Source organism: Pholis gunnellus (genome assembly GCF_910591455.1).
Source record: "Pholis gunnellus genome assembly, chromosome: 22".
Taxonomy (NCBI): domain Eukaryota; kingdom Metazoa; phylum Chordata; class Actinopteri; order Perciformes; family Pholidae; genus Pholis; species Pholis gunnellus.
Window position 1 is genome coordinate 3,047,403 of NC_136549.1, and position 19,113 is coordinate 3,066,515.

At 39.5% G+C, this 19,113-nt stretch overlaps 1 protein-coding gene across 1 annotated transcript; it reads left to right on the forward strand.

Moving 5' to 3' along the window:
• The first annotated feature begins 2,362 nt into the window (after positions 1-2,362).
• Positions 2,363-18,731, forward strand: rint1 (RAD50 interactor 1). The gene is made up of 15 exons (XM_079184135.1): positions 2,363-2,674; positions 3,667-3,792; positions 4,841-4,956; positions 5,153-5,326; positions 5,407-5,547; positions 6,505-6,694; positions 7,336-7,446; positions 7,942-8,167; positions 9,103-9,240; positions 10,872-10,966; positions 11,448-11,552; positions 12,822-13,042; positions 15,566-15,746; positions 16,282-16,400; positions 18,166-18,731. Exons 1-15 carry the CDS (start codon positions 2,438-2,440, stop codon positions 18,377-18,379), a joined length of 2,394 nt encoding a protein of 797 aa, XP_079040261.1. The 5' UTR covers positions 2,363-2,437; the 3' UTR covers positions 18,380-18,731.
• Positions 18,732-19,113: the final 382 nt, after the last annotated feature.

Below are 19,113 nucleotides of genomic sequence, written 5' to 3' on the forward strand. Positions count from 1 at the left end.
AGGCCAGCACCTTCACAGGCTTTGGCCTTTCACTCCATTTTGATGGAACAAGAACTTTTCTGTGACGACTGACCAGCGACTGAATCTATACCACACTGAAATATACTTTTGTTCATTAGTGTCTGGTTTCTTTTCCTGGAAACTACACATCAAATTGATGAGGGAATTTGATGCCGTTATGAAAAAAAGCATCTAACAATCTAACAAGTCCTGATTGGCTGACGGCTTTGCAATCACTTTTGGGAAGAAATGAAAATGTTGGTTTCTTCGAGCAATAACGGAATTATTATATTAAGCATCAATGAAACAAGAGCTAGTCTCATTTATTCCTATATCAGAGAAAGACAAAAGGAAAATGAAGACCCATTATGCTTCTAAACACAGATTCTAAATGTTTTACAATTGTTCTAGGAGCAACACTAAACAAGAGTATACCTGATATTATAGGTAGCCTACTACAAAGATAGATCACTGTACAATAATGTGCTGGCTCTTTAACAATGAATTCACAAAGAGCCGGCTTGTTCAAGTTTTATTGCAGTAATTTAGGCTCACATTTGCAAATGAGAATCTCCCAGCTGGCTGGCAAGGGAGATACTGAATGAAGTTCAAATCGTTTTGAATGAACTTTTATTGTATTTCTGAATGAATAGGTGTTCTTATCCTCAATGACATTTTCAGAGAGCTACAAAGAGTTTGACTCTTGTTTTTTTCATCTTCTTTTCTTTTAACCCCTAGGGGGGAAAAAGGCCATAACCCTCCACTGTACGCTGAGAATGGTCCTGTCATCCATCCTGACCTCACCACCTTTGCTGAATAACCCCCAGGTCCTTGAGCTACCACTACCAAAAAGAGTAAGGGGCACCACCCGCGGCACCTGCAATGCGGGTCGGGGCAGGGCGAGGTCCCACTATGACAGCAAACGTTCTGGGGGTTGTGCAAGGACTGCTAGCTGAGACCACTAGAGACAAGACACCAACTGCTCCTTATCTCACAGAAGAGGCAGAGGCAGAAAGAGATACTCTGGATATGAGGTCATGAATATCCAGACAAAACAAGGTCTGTTGAGGACTTGTGGCTTCTTTATCTGAACCTGAATCAGTATCTCTCTTGCTAGCCAGCTGGGAGATCCACATTTGAAAATGTATAACTATTGCAGTAATACTCTATATCTTTAAAAGGACAAGCTTGCCATTTGTGAAATCATCTTTAAAGTGACACCAAAAATAACATACACATCTCATAAATTATTACTATTTGATAGATGGAGTATATCAGATCATTCTTTTTTTTCAAACACTAATTAATTTGATTAAAGGTTATTGGAATAGCAATTCTCAATCACAGATTAATGAGCCTAGAAAATCGGAGGATTACTGTGTGTGGACTAAAAATGTGATAATAATATTTCAAGGGATAGTTTCAGAAAAATGTTTGTACATAGGTCCAACGTGAATACATCTTAATTGAATGGACTTTACACAAAAATATATCATTGCAATAGCATTTTTAAATGTATTTCTATACCCAATGATTTTTTCCTATATGTTTGGGTTATTATAGTAATTATTTTAATAATAACAATAATAACCACAATAATAGTAATAATAATAATACTTATTATTATTAGTGTTGTTGTTATTGCTAATAATAATAATAATTATTATTATTTGTGTTATTATTATTACAAGTATTATTAGTATTAGTATACAAATCAGTGACTCATTCAATTCAATTTATTTTTGTATAGCCCAAAATCACAAATTACAAATTTGCCTCAGAGGGCTTTACAATCTGTACAGTACACACACGAGATCCCCTGTCCCAGAACCCTCACATCGGAACAGAAACCCCCCCCCCCCAAAAAAAAGCGTTTAACGGGGCGAAAAGAGAAGAGGGAAGAGACCTTAGGCAGAGCAACAGAGGAGGGATCCCTCTCCCAGGATGGACAAAAGTGCAATAGATGTCATGTGTACAGAATGAACAACATAACAGTGTTACAACAGTGAAACTTATGAATTTGGTATTGTATGTCAAGACTCAAAGAGTTTATTTTTTACGTTAAATTGTGCGCAATAGTCTGTACAACCAAAAAGCGCGAATTTAGATGAAAAAAAAAGTCAGATTTGTTGACGTGTAGTCTGTGACGTGTCGCCAGACTATCCGGTGTCGACGTGCGCAATGTGAGCTTGTTTTCGCTCTCAGTGTGCCCCGGAGATAAAGTGTTGGTTGGAACAAGCCTACAAAAGCCCACGTTTCAGTGTTAGCGAGACATGTATCAAGGTTTCTATATTCGAGGCTTCACTTGTACGAGGAGTACAAACGTGGGCATACCGTGTAGCTACCGCACCACGTCTGAAAGCAGCGCGGTCACGCACCATAAACGAGCGCTTCCCTCTCGTCTCAGGAGGTTTGTTGACTGCACTAGAAAACAAAGATGGCGGCGCCCACAGCAGCTGCAGAGCAAACGATGAAGAAAGTGACAGACAATTTGTTAGACCCCGTATACCCAACCAGCCAAGGTAGCGAATGTTTTTCAGCAGATTCGGGGACGCGACAGGACTATATGGTGGATTTTCTAGAGAAAGAGGTCGGCAGCGACCTGAAGTCCCTGAAGAATGTTGGCGACCTGCTGGAAAAACTGCGAGAGGAAAACAGCGTACTGGAGGAACAGGTGAGCTAACCGCTTTGACATTTGACACAAAACATGTATTTACCACTTTGTGTTTTATAGTGTACTTAAGCCCAATTACCCAAAAGTGAATTTGAAGAGAGAGAAATTCTGTTACTCGTTAAGTTACTGTAAGTCCTGGTTGTTTCATAAAGATACGCGACCCTATGGGTGTGTGTTCTGCTGGTGTCCATGTCGTTGTCTAGGTTTTCATGGGAGTATTTTATGCCACAATGTTAATATAATATTATTCTCAGTTGTGCTCAGTTATTTGAGCAATAGTTGATAACACACGATGTTATCCAATACAATACAGGAGGCTTACTGTATTCCTCCAAAGGCAACTGCCAGCAGTTCCTGAAGTTGCTTGTTAAGGTGATCCAGTATTGAGAGACTGTTACAAAAACGTTACAATATGTGCAATAGTCATAAAGCTCGACTCAGACAATTCTCTGAGAATCCCAGTATCCTTATTTCTGTGCCATTGTCTCTGGCAGAAGTAAGATGATGTATTTTTTAAAGGATGCAATGATGACCAGTCCATCTTTGAAAAAAAGGTTGTACAGTGCTTTGCAACCACTTCCCCTCCATCTCCAGCTGCCTTCATCTCTGAATTCAGCTTCTGGTGGAGAACCATCCCTCCACTCCATCACTGATGCTCGCCAACCCGTCCTTATCCTCACTTAATGCTCCTGATGATAAGGAAGACTGCAGAAAATACTTATGAATTTAATTCCTGTTAATGGCTCATTTCTGACACCCAGGGGAAAAAAAACGCAACCAGCATCACCACAGCAACACACACCATCAGTTACAATGCTAACTATCAAGCAGACCCACCGCTGCTACTTTAATACGAAGGCAAACAGCAGAATCCAATCAAACAAAGATAACATTTTAACAAGCAGACTGCAGCTTTTATGCAAATTTACAAGCTCAGTTTGTGTCCACTGTGTCCTGTGTAAGCCATGGCTCTTATACTTTGTGTCATTCAGGTTCTGACCGTATCCAGCTCTGTACCTCCTAAAGTTTCTGCAGCTCTGTCGGCTGCTGAGGAGGCTGCGTGTTCCCTGGAGGACCTGCTGCAGAGAGAGCGACTCATCTCCAACAAGCTGCACCAGGTAGAGCTACCACTGTGAGCGCAGAGGAAGAAGCTCTAGATATGACAGCAGCGTGTGTTTACTAGCTTCTAGTCTGTTACAAATCATTTCATCTGGTTCTGTGTTATAAAGAGGTTGGATATCATTGAAAATACTAAGGTTAATACAGTATTTTTAATTGGCTGGCGATGCCCAAATAGAAATATCTGTAACTTTATTCAGTACTTTAAATACTGGGTATTAATACCTTTTTTCCATAAAATGCTTCCGCCCATTTGACAAATTCAGCAAAACATTTAAAATGGTCAGTGAAGGGTCAATGTTTCATGTTGTCACACAAACAGCTGTACAAGCCTAAATGTTCATCATCTTGTAAATAGTATTTAGACAACACATTAGCACAGTATCCAATTTAACATCCATCACAAGGTCTGTACATTTGCTTTTCATAATGCAGTATAAAATGAACATTTATTTTTAAATCAGAAAATATCTGATCAAATTGAGGGACATGACAAAATATATAATGAGACCCAAGCCTGCAGGGAAGGTTACAGCAGACGTGCTGTTGGCGACATGGATGTGCTAACAATTTGACATCGTGGTGCCAAACTCGTTTTTTCCATGAAAACATGCAGAAGAAAACATTTTTTTTTTTAAACATTTCCCTGCACAGCTCCAATCTGAATTGAATACAATTCAGTATAGATGCAATTAAAATATTGTTCTGCCTTCTTAAGACAGCAATGTCACACATTCATCATTACTTTATTTACCACAAAAGCAAATGAAACTAAAACAATAAAATGCTAACATCATGTTGTTGTTTTTTAAGTAGCTAACTTTTCTTCTCCAATGCAGGTCAAAAAAGGAATAAATGTGGTGAGAATAAAAAGGGCTTTTGAGCTCCCCTTTCACACGCCACATAGCAAATATCATGTTTATCATCTGGTAGACTGTAACAGAGAGATGAAGCAAGCACTGGTCCATTTCTGACAGAGAATATAAAGGTATGCCATTCTGGGAGGTTTAAGGAATTGTTTGTCTCATCCATTATTCCGTCTTCTAGCACCTACAGACGGCCCAGCCGTGGATGGACAACCTCGGCCAGACGCTCAACCAAGTGGACACTATAGAAAGACACGTGAAATACCTGCGATGCCTTCAACATATTGAGGAACTCAGGTACTGTTAATGAAGAGTGATGAAGACAAATATAGAGGGACATGGCAGATGTGTGAACAGAGAAAGGAGAACTTAGATGTAGTATTGAAGTATGAAGTATTGTGGAGTAGAGGTCCAAGGCATTAAATATCAAATGCACAATGACTCTAAATGTTGACATCGTGTTGTGATAGAAATGTGCTGACTGTGCCTGCAGTGCTGCAGTCCAGCAGTTTCTGATGACCAGCAGTGTGTGGGAGGCCATAAGGGCAGTGGATAACATGGCCGCGCTTGACGCCGGACTAAACCGGTCCGGGTGTTGTCACCTCCAGGACTTCCTCCGAGAGACACTTCACTTCTGGCACAAGATCATCAAAGACCGACTGGCCAGGTAGGAAATGCAAATATGTCGCTGTATCGTCATCCTGTGTTAAGTGTCTTCTTACGATATATTCTTCAATTCTTTCCTAGCGATTTTGAGAAAGTGTTGACTCAACTTCACTGGCCGATCATCTCCCCTCCTACTCAGTCATTGACGCCCACGGCCAACGGTCAGGAGATCAACAGCCAGCTGGAGCTGCTCGTCACGCAGTTGCTCGCCCTGCAGACCTCGTATCCTTTAGTTTGGCATTTCTACATGTCTTTGTGCTTTGGAAGAAGTTCCATCCGCTGTACAGTCTTCTAGCAGCACCGGTCTAGAAATGTCCGTGTCTGTTGATTGGTCCCCCTTTTTTGGGGGGACACTACAGGCGAATACAGGGTAAAAACAAAAGAACTAATAGATATCGCCATGAAACATCCCCAGTTGATTACTGACATTAAGACGTTTTCTGAAACTTTGAGGCATTATCTTATTAAATATGTGCTAATTTACATACATTTCCGGAACATAAATCAGAACATTAGATATAAAGCGAGGTTCAACATTCTTGTTTGATGTTGTTGACATATCTGAGTCAAAGGTTTTTACAGAGTGAATTTTGGATATCTCTTTGTATCACTCAACAGTCAACAGACATTTTAAAATAAAATCAATTTTCTCCATGTTGTTAGTGATAAAATGTTGTTGAATACTTTTCATAGCAGGGCAAAATGTTCAGTTATCAAAAGATATATCTTCACATCTACCAGATGGGTTGGCATGAAACTTGGCACAGACATTCATGGTGTACAAGACAGTGTATCCCAGTGACTTTGATGATCCCCTCATCAAGTGCCACCTACAGGTTGACAGTTTTGGTTCATAGTAAAATGGGATGACAAGTATCTGATGTGTGGGTGAGTGAGAGGCAAATTCGGTTTAGTTTAGAGAACTTTATTGTCCTCAAAATTGCAATTTGTCTTATAGAACAAATGGAAAATGGCTGGAACAACACACTGCAACTTGCAGCCACAAACATGCCAAAAAATATAATAGAAATAAATGTGCAAATTGCAGCCAGCCCATATGCTAAAATCATGATACTTACCAAATTGTAAAGTGCTTTGGACAAAAATGCGGATACTAACGTTGTCCATTGATTTGCAACTTGATGTCCAGTGTTTGTTTCCTTTAACTTTCCCTGGCAGTGATGACCTTGTATCCCAGAGGGCTCTGGCCTCTTGTCAAGTTGCCCCCCCTAACCAGCCTGCTTCTCCAGCCACACCCCCATCCCAAGCCACCCCCCTCTGTCTGCCCATCCAGATCATGCTGCTGCCTCTCAGCAGGAGGTTCAAATACCATTTCTACGGGAATCGACAGACCAACTCCCTCAGCAAGGTCTATTACAAATGGAATGCACACACACACACACACACACACACACACACACACACACACACACACACACACACACACACACACACACACACACACACACACACACACACACACACACACACACACACACACACACACACACACACACACGGGCAAACACTTAAATACATGTCAGACTTGCACCCTCAAGTTGATACACACCAGTGAAACCAAATGGACCATCTTCACTTTATGTGTATAATCCTAGCAAGGTTAGACACATAAACGTACTGTAGATTATTCATACATAAATTGTAATTATAACCAGAATTATTATTGAATACACATTTCAATTCATACAAAGAATATTTAGCCTGGGACAACAACAGAAAACGTATTCACCATGGAATGTTTTAAAGCAAGACACAGGAACTCTACTTATTCTACAGTTGTTTTGTCTTGGGTTTGTTTGTATTTATGTTTCTATGAATGTTGATTTCACACTTTTTATTATATAACATGTATTTTTCCTTAGATACTAACATGTCTGTCATTTTTACTTCTACAAAGAGAGGCAATTAGATCAGAGAGAGACTAAAATAATAGTAGAACATTGTCTGAAGTCTTTGGCAAAGCTCCTCATCTGTCTGTGCATTTTTCAGCCAGAGTGGTACCTCACACAAGTTCTCATGTGGATGGGGAACAGCTCCACCTTCATGGAGGAAAAGATCCAACCTATCCTAGACCGAGCTGGGTCCCCCATCAGTGCCATGGTATGCGCTGTAACAGGCTCAAACTGACTGCTTTGATCTCCTCTCTACGGAAGCCCTGAGAGCCCAGTGAGATTTGTAAAACAGGTCGAGAACATTTTTTTTTGCCAGGATAGTTTTTCTAAGTTACTTTAAAAGTTTTGGCAGGTGAATTAGTTTTTTCGTCAAGACAAGTGATTCTTGTTGCATTTCAGCTGTGCACCACTACCTCATGTTCCAAATGGTTCTCAAAGTGAGTTAAAACGTTATGTTAATTGAAACAAACATGTTTTCATAGATTGAAAAAAAACCTGGCAAAACCTTTTTTCCTACCTGTTTCACATAACTTTGTTTTTAAGGAACTTAGAAAAATGATCCTGGCAAAACCTTTTTTAACTCTTAAACAGTTAAAACAAGTAAGAAAATGGATCATTACATTATTTTTTCTCACTGCCCTCTCAGGACTTTCATACAGGTATACTTTTCCCTCTTAAGTGTTGCATGTGTTTGTGCGTGCAGGTGGAGCTGTGTCGAGGCCTGCTGTCTCTGGTTCAGGAGAAGGTGGCCAGTGACGCCTCCAGGCTGCTCTACGACGATGTGCTCTTTTGTCACTTGGTGGAGGAGGTGCTGCAGTTTGAGAAGGAGCTGCGGAGCAACCAGTCATATCATGCGGCGCTGCCCGGTCTGCTCCACCTCCTGCTCGAAGACGCGATCCTTCAGAAGTGGCTAACTGTGGAAAAGAAGAGTAAGTGTGAGGGTCCGGAGCAGTGTTGAGTGTTGTCACTCATTAGTGTGATTATTAGTCAAAAGCATATTTTAGTTACTTCATTATTATTAAGTCGGTTTATTATTAGTTGACTTTTACTTGTTTTTACCATTGGTTTGCTCACCATTGGTATCTGCAATAGAAATGTGGCATTATTGATGAAAAGAAAAGTCAATTTGTTCATCGACAAGATTGCAGACTTGACCTGGACTGACGGTGCTGTTACATGATGATCAGGCCTTCATTTCATGAATTGAGCCTCAGATGTCATGAGCTAATTGTGACCGATATGTATCTCTACCTCACCATGCATCTGCTTCACTCTTCCGAACTTCCCTTTTTTTACTCCCTGCAGCTCAATTATTTAGGTATATCTTGATCAAGTTTTGTTGGCCCTGATTCCGACCTGAATATTCATGGTTCTGTCCAATCAAAATACTGAAGGTCTGAAGGTCTGAAGGTCCAAAATACTGAAGGTCCTGTTCCTATTCAGCTTAATTTATTGGTTTGATATGAATAAAGGTCAAATCTGAGAATGTGACTGAATGTGAGTCCGCCAGAGAGAAGATGCATCACTCTGTTGGATTTGTCGGAACTGCAAAAACACGTGTACAGTGTTATTACAGAGTGGAGGTTCAGTGGAGTACAGAAACTGAAGCCTTCAGTCTGCTGTGCTTCTGTTGACTTTTACTTTAAAATTCAAAATAGAATTGCTGTATCTAATAATTAAATTTAATTAACATTTAAAAAAATCTTTCTTCAGCTTAGTAACTTACAAGCTAAACTTACAAGCATGTCAACAGAGGCACAGACATGTGTTTTATTGACATCACACAATATACAATCTCATAGAAACGCGGTGTCTAAATGCGACCTCTGCAGTGAACCAACCCTGTACCCCTGTGTGTATACAGTGGCAGTGGAGAAAATGGACGCCATGCTGTCCGCCGAGGGAGCGTGGAGCTCTCAGTACAAAGATATCAGCGATATGGACGAGATGAAGGCTCCAGATTGTGCTGAGACTTTCATGACTCTTTTACAGGTCATCACCGGTAAGACCGCTCAACTCGGCTTATTTACATCTCACAGTCAGAACGCTCTTATTTTGTAATGGCATTCAACATATACATGTAATACAGCAGGTGCTTTTTTTTCCTGTTCTTCTGTAGTAGCTAGAGAGCTTAAAGTGGCATCGGGGGAGGAATCTGTAAGTCTGCCACTTAAATAGTAGTGATGGCGAGATGAAGCATTGAAGCTTTCCATCCAATTGGTTCACTCATGGGCTTCATTTGCTCTACTGTGTAAATGTAAAACGGGCAGAGTGATTATAATAACACCATGGCTTTGGTGTGTGAAGCTTTGAATTTAATAAATGGATGAATGATATTTGTGATGCTCGAATAGATTGTAAACAAACGAGCAATAACGTCCCAAGTACACAAAATGTGAAGGGGATCCATTGCGTTTCGCTGCCCCTTATATTTCGAATCGCACGCCAAACCCGCAAACCATTTCCTGAAGTCCAAGGACACATCACTATTAAATAGTAGCCACAATATTTCTAGCTGAGGAGTCAGTAAACCGGTGTATACTGTCTCTTCAGTTGGAAATATGGATAATATCTGCGTCTTACATCCAGTAACGTTCTGTTTCTGTATGTAATGTTATCTAACGTTCTTGTAAAAAACATATGGAAAGCCCACTGAGAATTAGACAAGAAGCAGAACAAAACAATTGAGACAAACTACAAAAACATGCATGTATAAGGTTTGCTGACGTAACATTATTAAGAGCTGTGGATGTAACATTAACGTTACGTTCAGTCGGCTGTTTTCTGTGGTGCTATCAGGAGGAATGAATAAACTCCAGGATCAATGCTGACGGTCAGCCATCTCAATCTTTCTCTATCACTACGATATCCAACACTGTATCTTCTACATTAGTCATTTCATCAAAAGATTCAAACTAAATCTCTGATAATTAAAAACTGCACAGTAATATTGGATTGCATTAGGTGATACCGGCCACTAATATATTAATATTATTACAGTACTATTATGATGTCCTCTAAGCGAGGCTAATGGCGTTACCACAGTTTTGAACTATATAGCCAAATAAAGGCTATTAAAAGCCCTCATAAATAAAAAAATAAATATCATCAAAAAATAAATATCATTATGTAAAGAATTGTTTTACCTTGGTTATATGTTGTACCTGTATTTTTTCTGTGTAGGTGTCCTGTTGTTTTTTGTGTATGTCTGTCTATGTAAATTCTGTACTGTTTTTGTAATATTTCTATATTTGTTTACTGTTAGTTTAACTGAATTGCCATAAACGAATGAAAAAAGGCAACTAAGGTCTGACATATTTCCTAAATAAAACATTTACAGAGAACGTTTTGGCACATTTTGAAACCTACATTGTTTATGTTGCCAGCTAGCACTCCTCTTCTTCCCTTCCTTTTACAGGCACATTGATGCCTCTCTTACTTTTCGCACCAACAAATGATGACTTGTGCAAAACATGCTCATAACAGCATTACTCTGTAGCAAGTGGTACAAGTGGTGAACAACGTCACAGTGTGCCTTTTAAAGCATACAGGATGGTATTGTTTGCTGTTAGAGCTTCTAAAACATTTTGAAGTAGAAGTCTTTCTTTTTTGTCTTCCTGCTGTATTGTGTAGAGCGGTACCGGGCCTTGCCCTGTCCTTCTGCACAACTCAAGTTTCTGGGGCTACAGAGAGAACTGGTGGATGACTTCCGCATACGACTCACCCAGGTAACAATGACAGAGAGACTCTGGTATTACTGAAAGAAAAACACTCAAGTAATGAAGGAAAGAGGGACAGAGGCACTCAACTCATGATTAAAGAAATGATGGTGAGTGAGACACCAGAACTGGGCATTTCATCTGAAATTCACATCACAATGAATTGTCCTCACAATGGACCTCTCGTTAATGCTTTAACTGAGCAATGATGTCAGAACAGATGAGATACATTTTTTTTAAATCAGCACCAGGATGGAAATCAGTTAAAAAGTTTCCATCCTGTTCCTGGCATGAATGTGATGGGGATGTTCTAGATTTTTGTCTGCTGGTCATTTTAAATTTGATGGATAGTTTGGTTATTTTGAAGTGGTCTTCAAACACACTTGGAATAAAGTCAGCCCTTTTAAATCAATTATAATTCTTAAAGAGATAAGGCCAAGAGAGAAATGATAGACAGAGGTGGTTGATAGTTTTTTTATTCTTTGTCCAGGTGATGAAGGAGGAGTCTCGCTGCCCGCTGGGTGCCCGTTATTGTGCCATCCTCAATGCTGTTAACTACATTTCCACCATTCTGGGAGACTGGGGAGACAATGTGGTGAGTGTCACAAAACAAACAAAATGGGGCTTGAAAGATGAGCAAGCGGAAAAGTTGTTTCAACGAAAAATGTTCTGTTCCCCTATAATTGTGCTCAAAACCTTGAATGCAAAAGGAAAATCTTAACCAAGTTAGGTTAATTGCAGTAGATTATCAGAGCATCACAACATTGTGATGCTCATCACGAATTCTAATCATCTTAAAATAAAATAGTCACTGTCAAAAGATGCTGTCAAACAATAACAGTCTAGTCAAATTCCCTCACTATTATACAAATAGATACGCTAATGTAATTTAGAAAGAAATCTCACACATATATTTCATTGCAACAGTCTGGTCACCATAAATACAAACTAACCCCGGCGAAGTGTGAACATCAAGCTGCTTCAAGAAAATGCTGTTTCCCTGGCAGGATGGGAAATGTTTCTTATATTGGTGCCCAAATACCGAAATGCAACTTTTGTGAATGCCTACTTTGAAAAAGGAAAAACATGTTTTTATTTTTATTACAAATTATTTTTTCATTGAATAAAAGATGTTGCATGTCTCAAATGTTAAATGTTTTCTAAACACAAGCAGCAGCACAGACACTGTAACTTAGAGGAATACTTCACCCAAAAAATGACCATTTGTATATCATCTTAGCCCGTGTTCTTGAATTCTTGAAAATAATGTTTTTCCCACATGCCTCCACGGCAACCACAGAATCAAAAGTTGGAGTCAATCAAAAGTCTTGATAAATTGAAGTAAATGGGGGTCTTGTTACCAGCAAAAAATATGTTCACTGACTCACACAACTTTTGTAGCATTTATCCAGTCTTAAGCTCACTACTTCTCAAACATGCTTTTTTAGCTGAAGTCTTACCATTTGAAATACTTCTGTTAACAGTCTCATTGTTGCGGAGAGTCCAAAGTATTTTAAATAGTAAGACTTTAGTGGGGATGCATGTGTTTGGGAAGTAGAGCATATGACTGGATAAAACACACTTTGAATATACAGCACGAGAGTTTTTAAACTCATGTTTTGATATAGTTTTGCTGTTACACGTGGCTCCCATATACTTCAATTGATCAAGGGTTCAATACCAGCCTTCAGTACTTGACAGTTTGAAAACTAGGACACAAGTCAGGATGAGCGCTATGCTTTGTGCTCTGTTCCGCCTCAAAAACATAGCCTTAAGTTTCATGTGAGAAACGAGCTGCACAGTGCTGCCAGAGACCGGCCAGAAGAGGGTTGTGTGTTCACCAGTTCCTTTGTTCCGTTTTCAGTTCTTCCTGCAGCTGCAGCAGGCAGCGGTTTCACTTGGCGAGGAAGTGGTGCTGGGAGGCCTGGGGGTGATGGAAGTGGGTCGCCTGGCCTCTCTGGAGGGCTCGCTGTTTGAAGGCCTGTTGGCTTTGCTGGATCGACTGAAAGGAGACATGATGGGAAGGCTTCTTGAATGGACCATGAGAGAAATCACGGAAAAAGCCAAGCCGTATGGCCAAGACAGGTGAGACATCGGTCTGTTGATGAGTACCATTTACATTATGTTTTAATAGGTTAGTGTAGGAGCGCCGGGATTAACGAAGTCAGCACACGTGTCTTTGTTGGCTGCACACCAAAGTCGCCGTTAAATCCACACTCTCAAAAACATAACCCATAACATAAAGCACTGACATCACATCACCTTTAACCCCAAAATGGTGCTGCATTATCATGGTTACACTATTTTTTTTTAAAAACATGTCACACTTACCATGAGTAATATCAGAGTTATATCCCTGTGAGTCCCATAACCTAACAGTTCGTGCTGACTTCACACTACACCACCAGTCTTAATTATTATACAAGTTTAATTATGTCCTTAAATCCATGAAGAGTCCACAACATTAGGACAGATATGAACTCTATGCTCGTGATTTTAATAAAGAGAGCCGGCTATATACTGCCAGGAGATCAACTTTTTAATAAATTGGCACATTTTTCATACTCTTTTACAACCTGGTCTCAGACAAATAGTACATTAATACAACCACTTTAGAGTCTGTATAAGCAAATCAATGTAAAATTGTTGTCACACAGTGGAATTTAGCCTCTGCATTTAACCTATCCTAGTATTAACACCCCTAGTTGTAATGCTACTGTGTTTTCCAGCGAGACTATTTATAATTGAGCCTGTGAAAACACAGGACACCCAGGTCAGGGTGAGCCCTGGTACTACATTACCAATTTTAAGAATATTTGGTAATTTCATATTTTCTCCCAACGACACCAAAACTGTGCTCACATGCAGTATGTCAAATGAATTGTGGTGAAAATAGGACATTTCATATTTAAAAATGAATTAGTTTAAATGAAGAAATGATGGGACTTTGATGAGGTCTCATTCTGCCATGTAGTTAGCCTGGTGGAGTCATAATGATATTACATATTTACTACAGAGGGCAGCATCAGTCCATGAGATTCCTCCAAAACACCAGACATGTAGCCTTTTGTACAGGAATCATCTGTCTTTGGAAAGTTAGTATTTTGTCAATGGCTGTTGACATCTCTCATGTTCCTCACCTGATTTCTTTCTATGCTCCGGTCACATTTACCACTGCTGATAGAAGGCCTTGTCAATTGAATGTAAACAGATGTTTGGGAGAGCTGTGGTAATTCTGTGCCAATGATTTCAGTGGCTATCTTTATAGTCCTTCTTAGTTTTATTTCTGTTCTGTTCCAAACCCAGGAATTTAAAACCGTCAACAATCTCAATAGATGACCCATATATGGAAATAGGAATATAATCCCCTCTGGGTTTCCTAAAGTCGACAATGATTAATTTTGTCCTATTGAAATTAAGTTGTTGTCATGACACCATCGGGCTCAGTCTTCCACTATGGTTCTATAGGCATCACTGTCACTCATCACTGTCTCTGTTCAGTCCAATCAATCTGGTGGCATCAGCAAATTGTATGACATTATTGTCGTGATGTTTAGCTGCACAGTCGTGTGCCTTCATGTTGATTGTAAAAAGAAATGTTATTTTACAGTACCGGACTCCTTGCTGCGGGCCTGTCCTGAGAGTTATTGTAGATACGTGTGTTTTACCTATTCTCATAATCCGGCAGCTGCCTGTCAAAAATATAATAGCCAGTTGTAGATGGAGTTACCAAGACCTCTGAATTTTAACACCAGTTTGGATCATGCAATTGTATCACGTTATTTTCAGTTGCCTTGGCTCATCTTTTGAAACAGTCTGAACAGTCTCTAAACCTAAACTAGGAGTAGGCTCTAAGGTTGGCTTAACCAATGGCACACTAGCAACAAATGTGCCCTCTCATCTGCATGCCAAATGACCTCAGCCATTGGCAGTGGCAGTCTTCTTGTATAGTGCTCTCATATAAACTTACAATGTATTGATTTGGGGGGAAAAAAAACTGTGGTGAAAAATCAACAAATTGGTTTTCCTCAAATTGTGTAGGGTCGATTATAGGTCCACTTCTTTTTAATCTATATGTTTCCTCTGAGATGCCATGTCATCAATAGACATGGCATCTCTTTCCGTAGTTTACAACTTTACGTGGCCGTGTCCCCTACATTTTACACAGGACCAATTGATTCCCTTTTAAATGTATTGTAGACATTAATGTCTGGATGTCACACCACATTTTTCAGCTCAACCAGGATAAAACTGAAATGTTAGTTATATGTTAAAGTATGGAGAGAAAAACTGGTCGCAAAATTAAATTCCCTTGAACATACCCGAAGCCAACAAGCAAGAAATCTTGGTGTGAACGTTTGACAGTAAGGGTTGCAAGGTTAACAAGTTGCCATTGGCAACCATTTTGAGAAATTGGCAACCAACTCTTGGAGCAGTGACATTCTGAACCTATTTTATTGCTCAGCTTTTGCCTGGATTGTTTTAAAGAGAGATTCTTTTATTCTTCTATAGCTCTTGTTCTGCTAATGTTACTAAACACGAAGGCCAAAGAATAACGGTTTGCACTGATTTATTCTCCTTCTTGCCTTTACTTTGTCTTTTCTTTAGGTGGTTGTCCCTACCGCCCCAACAGGACCAGTCCACCATGACCCTGTCCAGTTCAGCATGTCCCATGATGCTGTGTGTGAGGGACAGGTTGTTAAACCTTCATCAGGTCCTGAGTCTTTCTCTGTTCCAACTGGCCTGGCAGGGTCTGGCGGAGAGACTCGACACCATCCTCTACCAGGATGTAAGAGATGAATACGCATTACAACCTCATCGGACTGTTTGTGTTTCGTGAAAACATATAAAAACACACCACAAAGTAGATATCATACAGTCAGGCTGTTTGAGGGCGGTTTAGATACCGCAACATTTTACACTGACACATAATATAAAAGAGAATGTAAGGTGTCAAAGGGATTTTGGGGGTGAATTACCCCCCCCAAAAGGTCCTGCTTGGGGGGAAGTACTTTCTGAAAGTACAGTATCTTTCGGGGTGGGGTTTGCAGGGATGACCGTTGCTGATTAGTCCAACACACTCACTGCCACTTCTTCAACTGGTGTACTGCTTCATTTATAAAACTAGGAACTATTCTAGTATTGATTTAGGATGAGGGGACAGCATTTCTCTTACATCTAACATATAAAGTAAAGTCAAACTTTGTTGTCTGCTTCCTGACTCATAAAAAAATAAATAATAATAAATAAAAAAAGACAGTGGTTTGTCTTGCCATATTGTTACAATGAAACTGTCTGAACATGTTCTTATGTCTCTCCATCAGGTGATCCTGTCTAATCATTTCAGTGAAGGTGGGGCAGCTCAGCTTCAGTTCGACATGACCAGAAATCTATTTCCTCTGTTTGGTCACTACTGCAAAAGACCTGAGAACTTCTTTAAGCAGTAAGTGTGTCTTCGTGTTCAGGTATTCCTCTTTTCTCCATTGAGAAATCTGAACTGTGCTTCCTGAACCCTTGTGCCTCACTTTAAAAAAGTTGCTCTGATGTCTGTAGAGGACAAACATATTGTCATAGAAATATTATAGATTCATATTATTGTCCGATCATCACTTCAAAATATTCATTTATGTTTTAGAATTTTAACCCATTAAATGCCAATACATAATGCCATTGTCAAAGGGAATATATAAACAAACTAGCATTTAAAGGGTTCCAATTCAGGAAATTAATGAATATTTGGTAACTGAAGTTTGTTAAAAGATTTAACTCAGTGAAAGTGGAAAATTATATTAATATATCATTTTATGGCAGTGTTTTGATCCGCCAAGGATATCAGAGCTCAGAGGGATACACAAGAGTTAAACATGTGAAATGTGACTAAATGAAGTGTTGTGTAGCAAAGTTACAGCTAAAAAAACAAAGAATCATATTTAAATTAGTTTGTTGCACTGAAATGCCGCTAATCAAAAACCTTTCATGAAATACAAAACAAGCATCAACACATGGCCTCAATTTTCATCAATTAAAAAAAGTGCTGATAATTATAGCCTTTGAGGTTTCAACCTTATTGAAAAGCCAATCTATTCCACTAATTAGCGGCATCAGTCCAGTATTGGAGGTATTTAAAAAGACATGCGTCTCCTGTCTCTGTGACGACAGTAACGAGTAATGAGAAAACGAAAGAGAAGATGAGAACCAGACCTGAAGAACCACACCACAGATAGATGTGTCAGTTCAGTGAGATCGCTCTCTGAGAACATGAGGATTATTCTCCTAACCTGCTTTTTATGTAATGTCTGTAGATGAATGATTAGCTCTGTATGTGCAGGGACAACTCCACCAATTCACGGGGTAATAATCCAAAGTGTTTGAACAGCCATCATACAATCGTACTAGACTTTAGTCTCAATATTGACAACACCTGGTCTTCATGAAATGTGTTATATCTGCTGTTGTGAACACCTGGGAGCGAGGAGCTCTTTCCTGGAGGTGATGGGGTTATTTTCCATTTATAAAAAAACTCTGTTAAGGGGAGACACCCCAACGGAATAGGGTAAAAATACAAAAATAACTAATTGAAACTTCCCCATATGATTGCTAACATTAAGACAAATTATTTTTTGTCTTACAAGTTCTCTGAAAAAGTATATTATAGATGCAAATGAGGCATTATCTTAATAAATATGTGCAGATTTGCATTCGTTTCCAGAACAGAAATCTGAACATTGGATAAAGCCAGGTAAAAACGTTGACATACTGTATTAGAGTCAAAGGTTTTTACAGAGGGAATTTACGATCTCTTTTTATCACTCCATAAATGAAAAAATACTGTCAACAGCAGTGTCGGGCTGTGCATTGTATAACTGGGCCTTCACTGCTGCCCTGCAGAATATAGAAAGGATGAAACTGTAAAGTTTGGTGTATGTAAGAGCTACTGAAGTGCAGATTTCTGAGAAAAAACTCCTTTGGGCCTTTAAAGATATGTTTTGAAGACACTACAGGTGACTAGGGTAAAAATAATTAACTGATATCACCAGTAGATTACTGACATTAAGAAAAATATTTTTTGTATTACAAGTTTTCTGAAATGTTCTGAAATGATCTAATGGTAACTTTTGGTGGATTTAGGAGAAATCTACAGACACAAATACACAAAGTAGTAAAACAAAGCCCTTAATGTGTATTTAAGACGTTTTCTCCCCCCACAGTGTTAAGGAGGCGTGCATCATCTTGTGTCTTAACGTGGGCTCTGCTATTCTGCTGAGGAATCTCCTCAAAGAGTCAGAGGAGGAAGGGACAGATTGGGCCAGTGCAGGGGATCCTCGACCAGAGTCTGCGCTGAACGAGTTGGGAGTTTACTGCTTGGCTGCCAGTGACGTGTTGATTCTCCTCAACCTCAGAGCCTCCTGGCCCGGACTGTAACAACCCTCCCTAATGTGGAGTTTGTCAAATATTTGTCATTTGCTTCAGTCTTCTTTTACTTACTACAATAAGTTTGGACGGATCACCTAGTGTCCAGTAAGTAAGTCGTTGTATAAACTTATTATTGTGTTGCACTATATTTCAGGGACCCACTAACCTGTCACCTCAGTTGACTGAAGTATACCACAAAAAATTAGTAATGACAATTGTTATGTCAAAATGGATTATGTAATAAAATGCTGATGGTTTCATCATGTCTGACTTGGACGGCAGACAGAAAACAAAAGCCAAGGGGTTATCACTTACACTCTGACACAATAAACAAGCTTAACACTCACAAATTGTACACTGAGCCCAGTGATCCATCTGTCCCGAAGTTTCTTCATTCAACTTAAATAGTCCGATGGTGAATAAGTCCCAAGTTAAGGACAAAAATAATATTAAACTGTAGTATCTGATGTTCTGAGGTACTTTTTTTAAGAAAATCAAGTAAGCTATGTATTCTTTCACAAAATCCACTTTTGGCCTCTGCCTGAAATGTCTTTTAAGAGCATAAAAGGTCAAAATGCACCTTTGGCTTTAAGGTGGTGAAAGTATCAGGTTCTCATGAAAACATAATGAAACTGATACATATGAAGTTCCAAGGCTCCTGATGATGAGCCGCCAGGATCTTTTCTTCCTTTATTGAAGAAAAAATCCTGGCGGCTCATCAGGAGCGTTAGTCGGGGGACCAT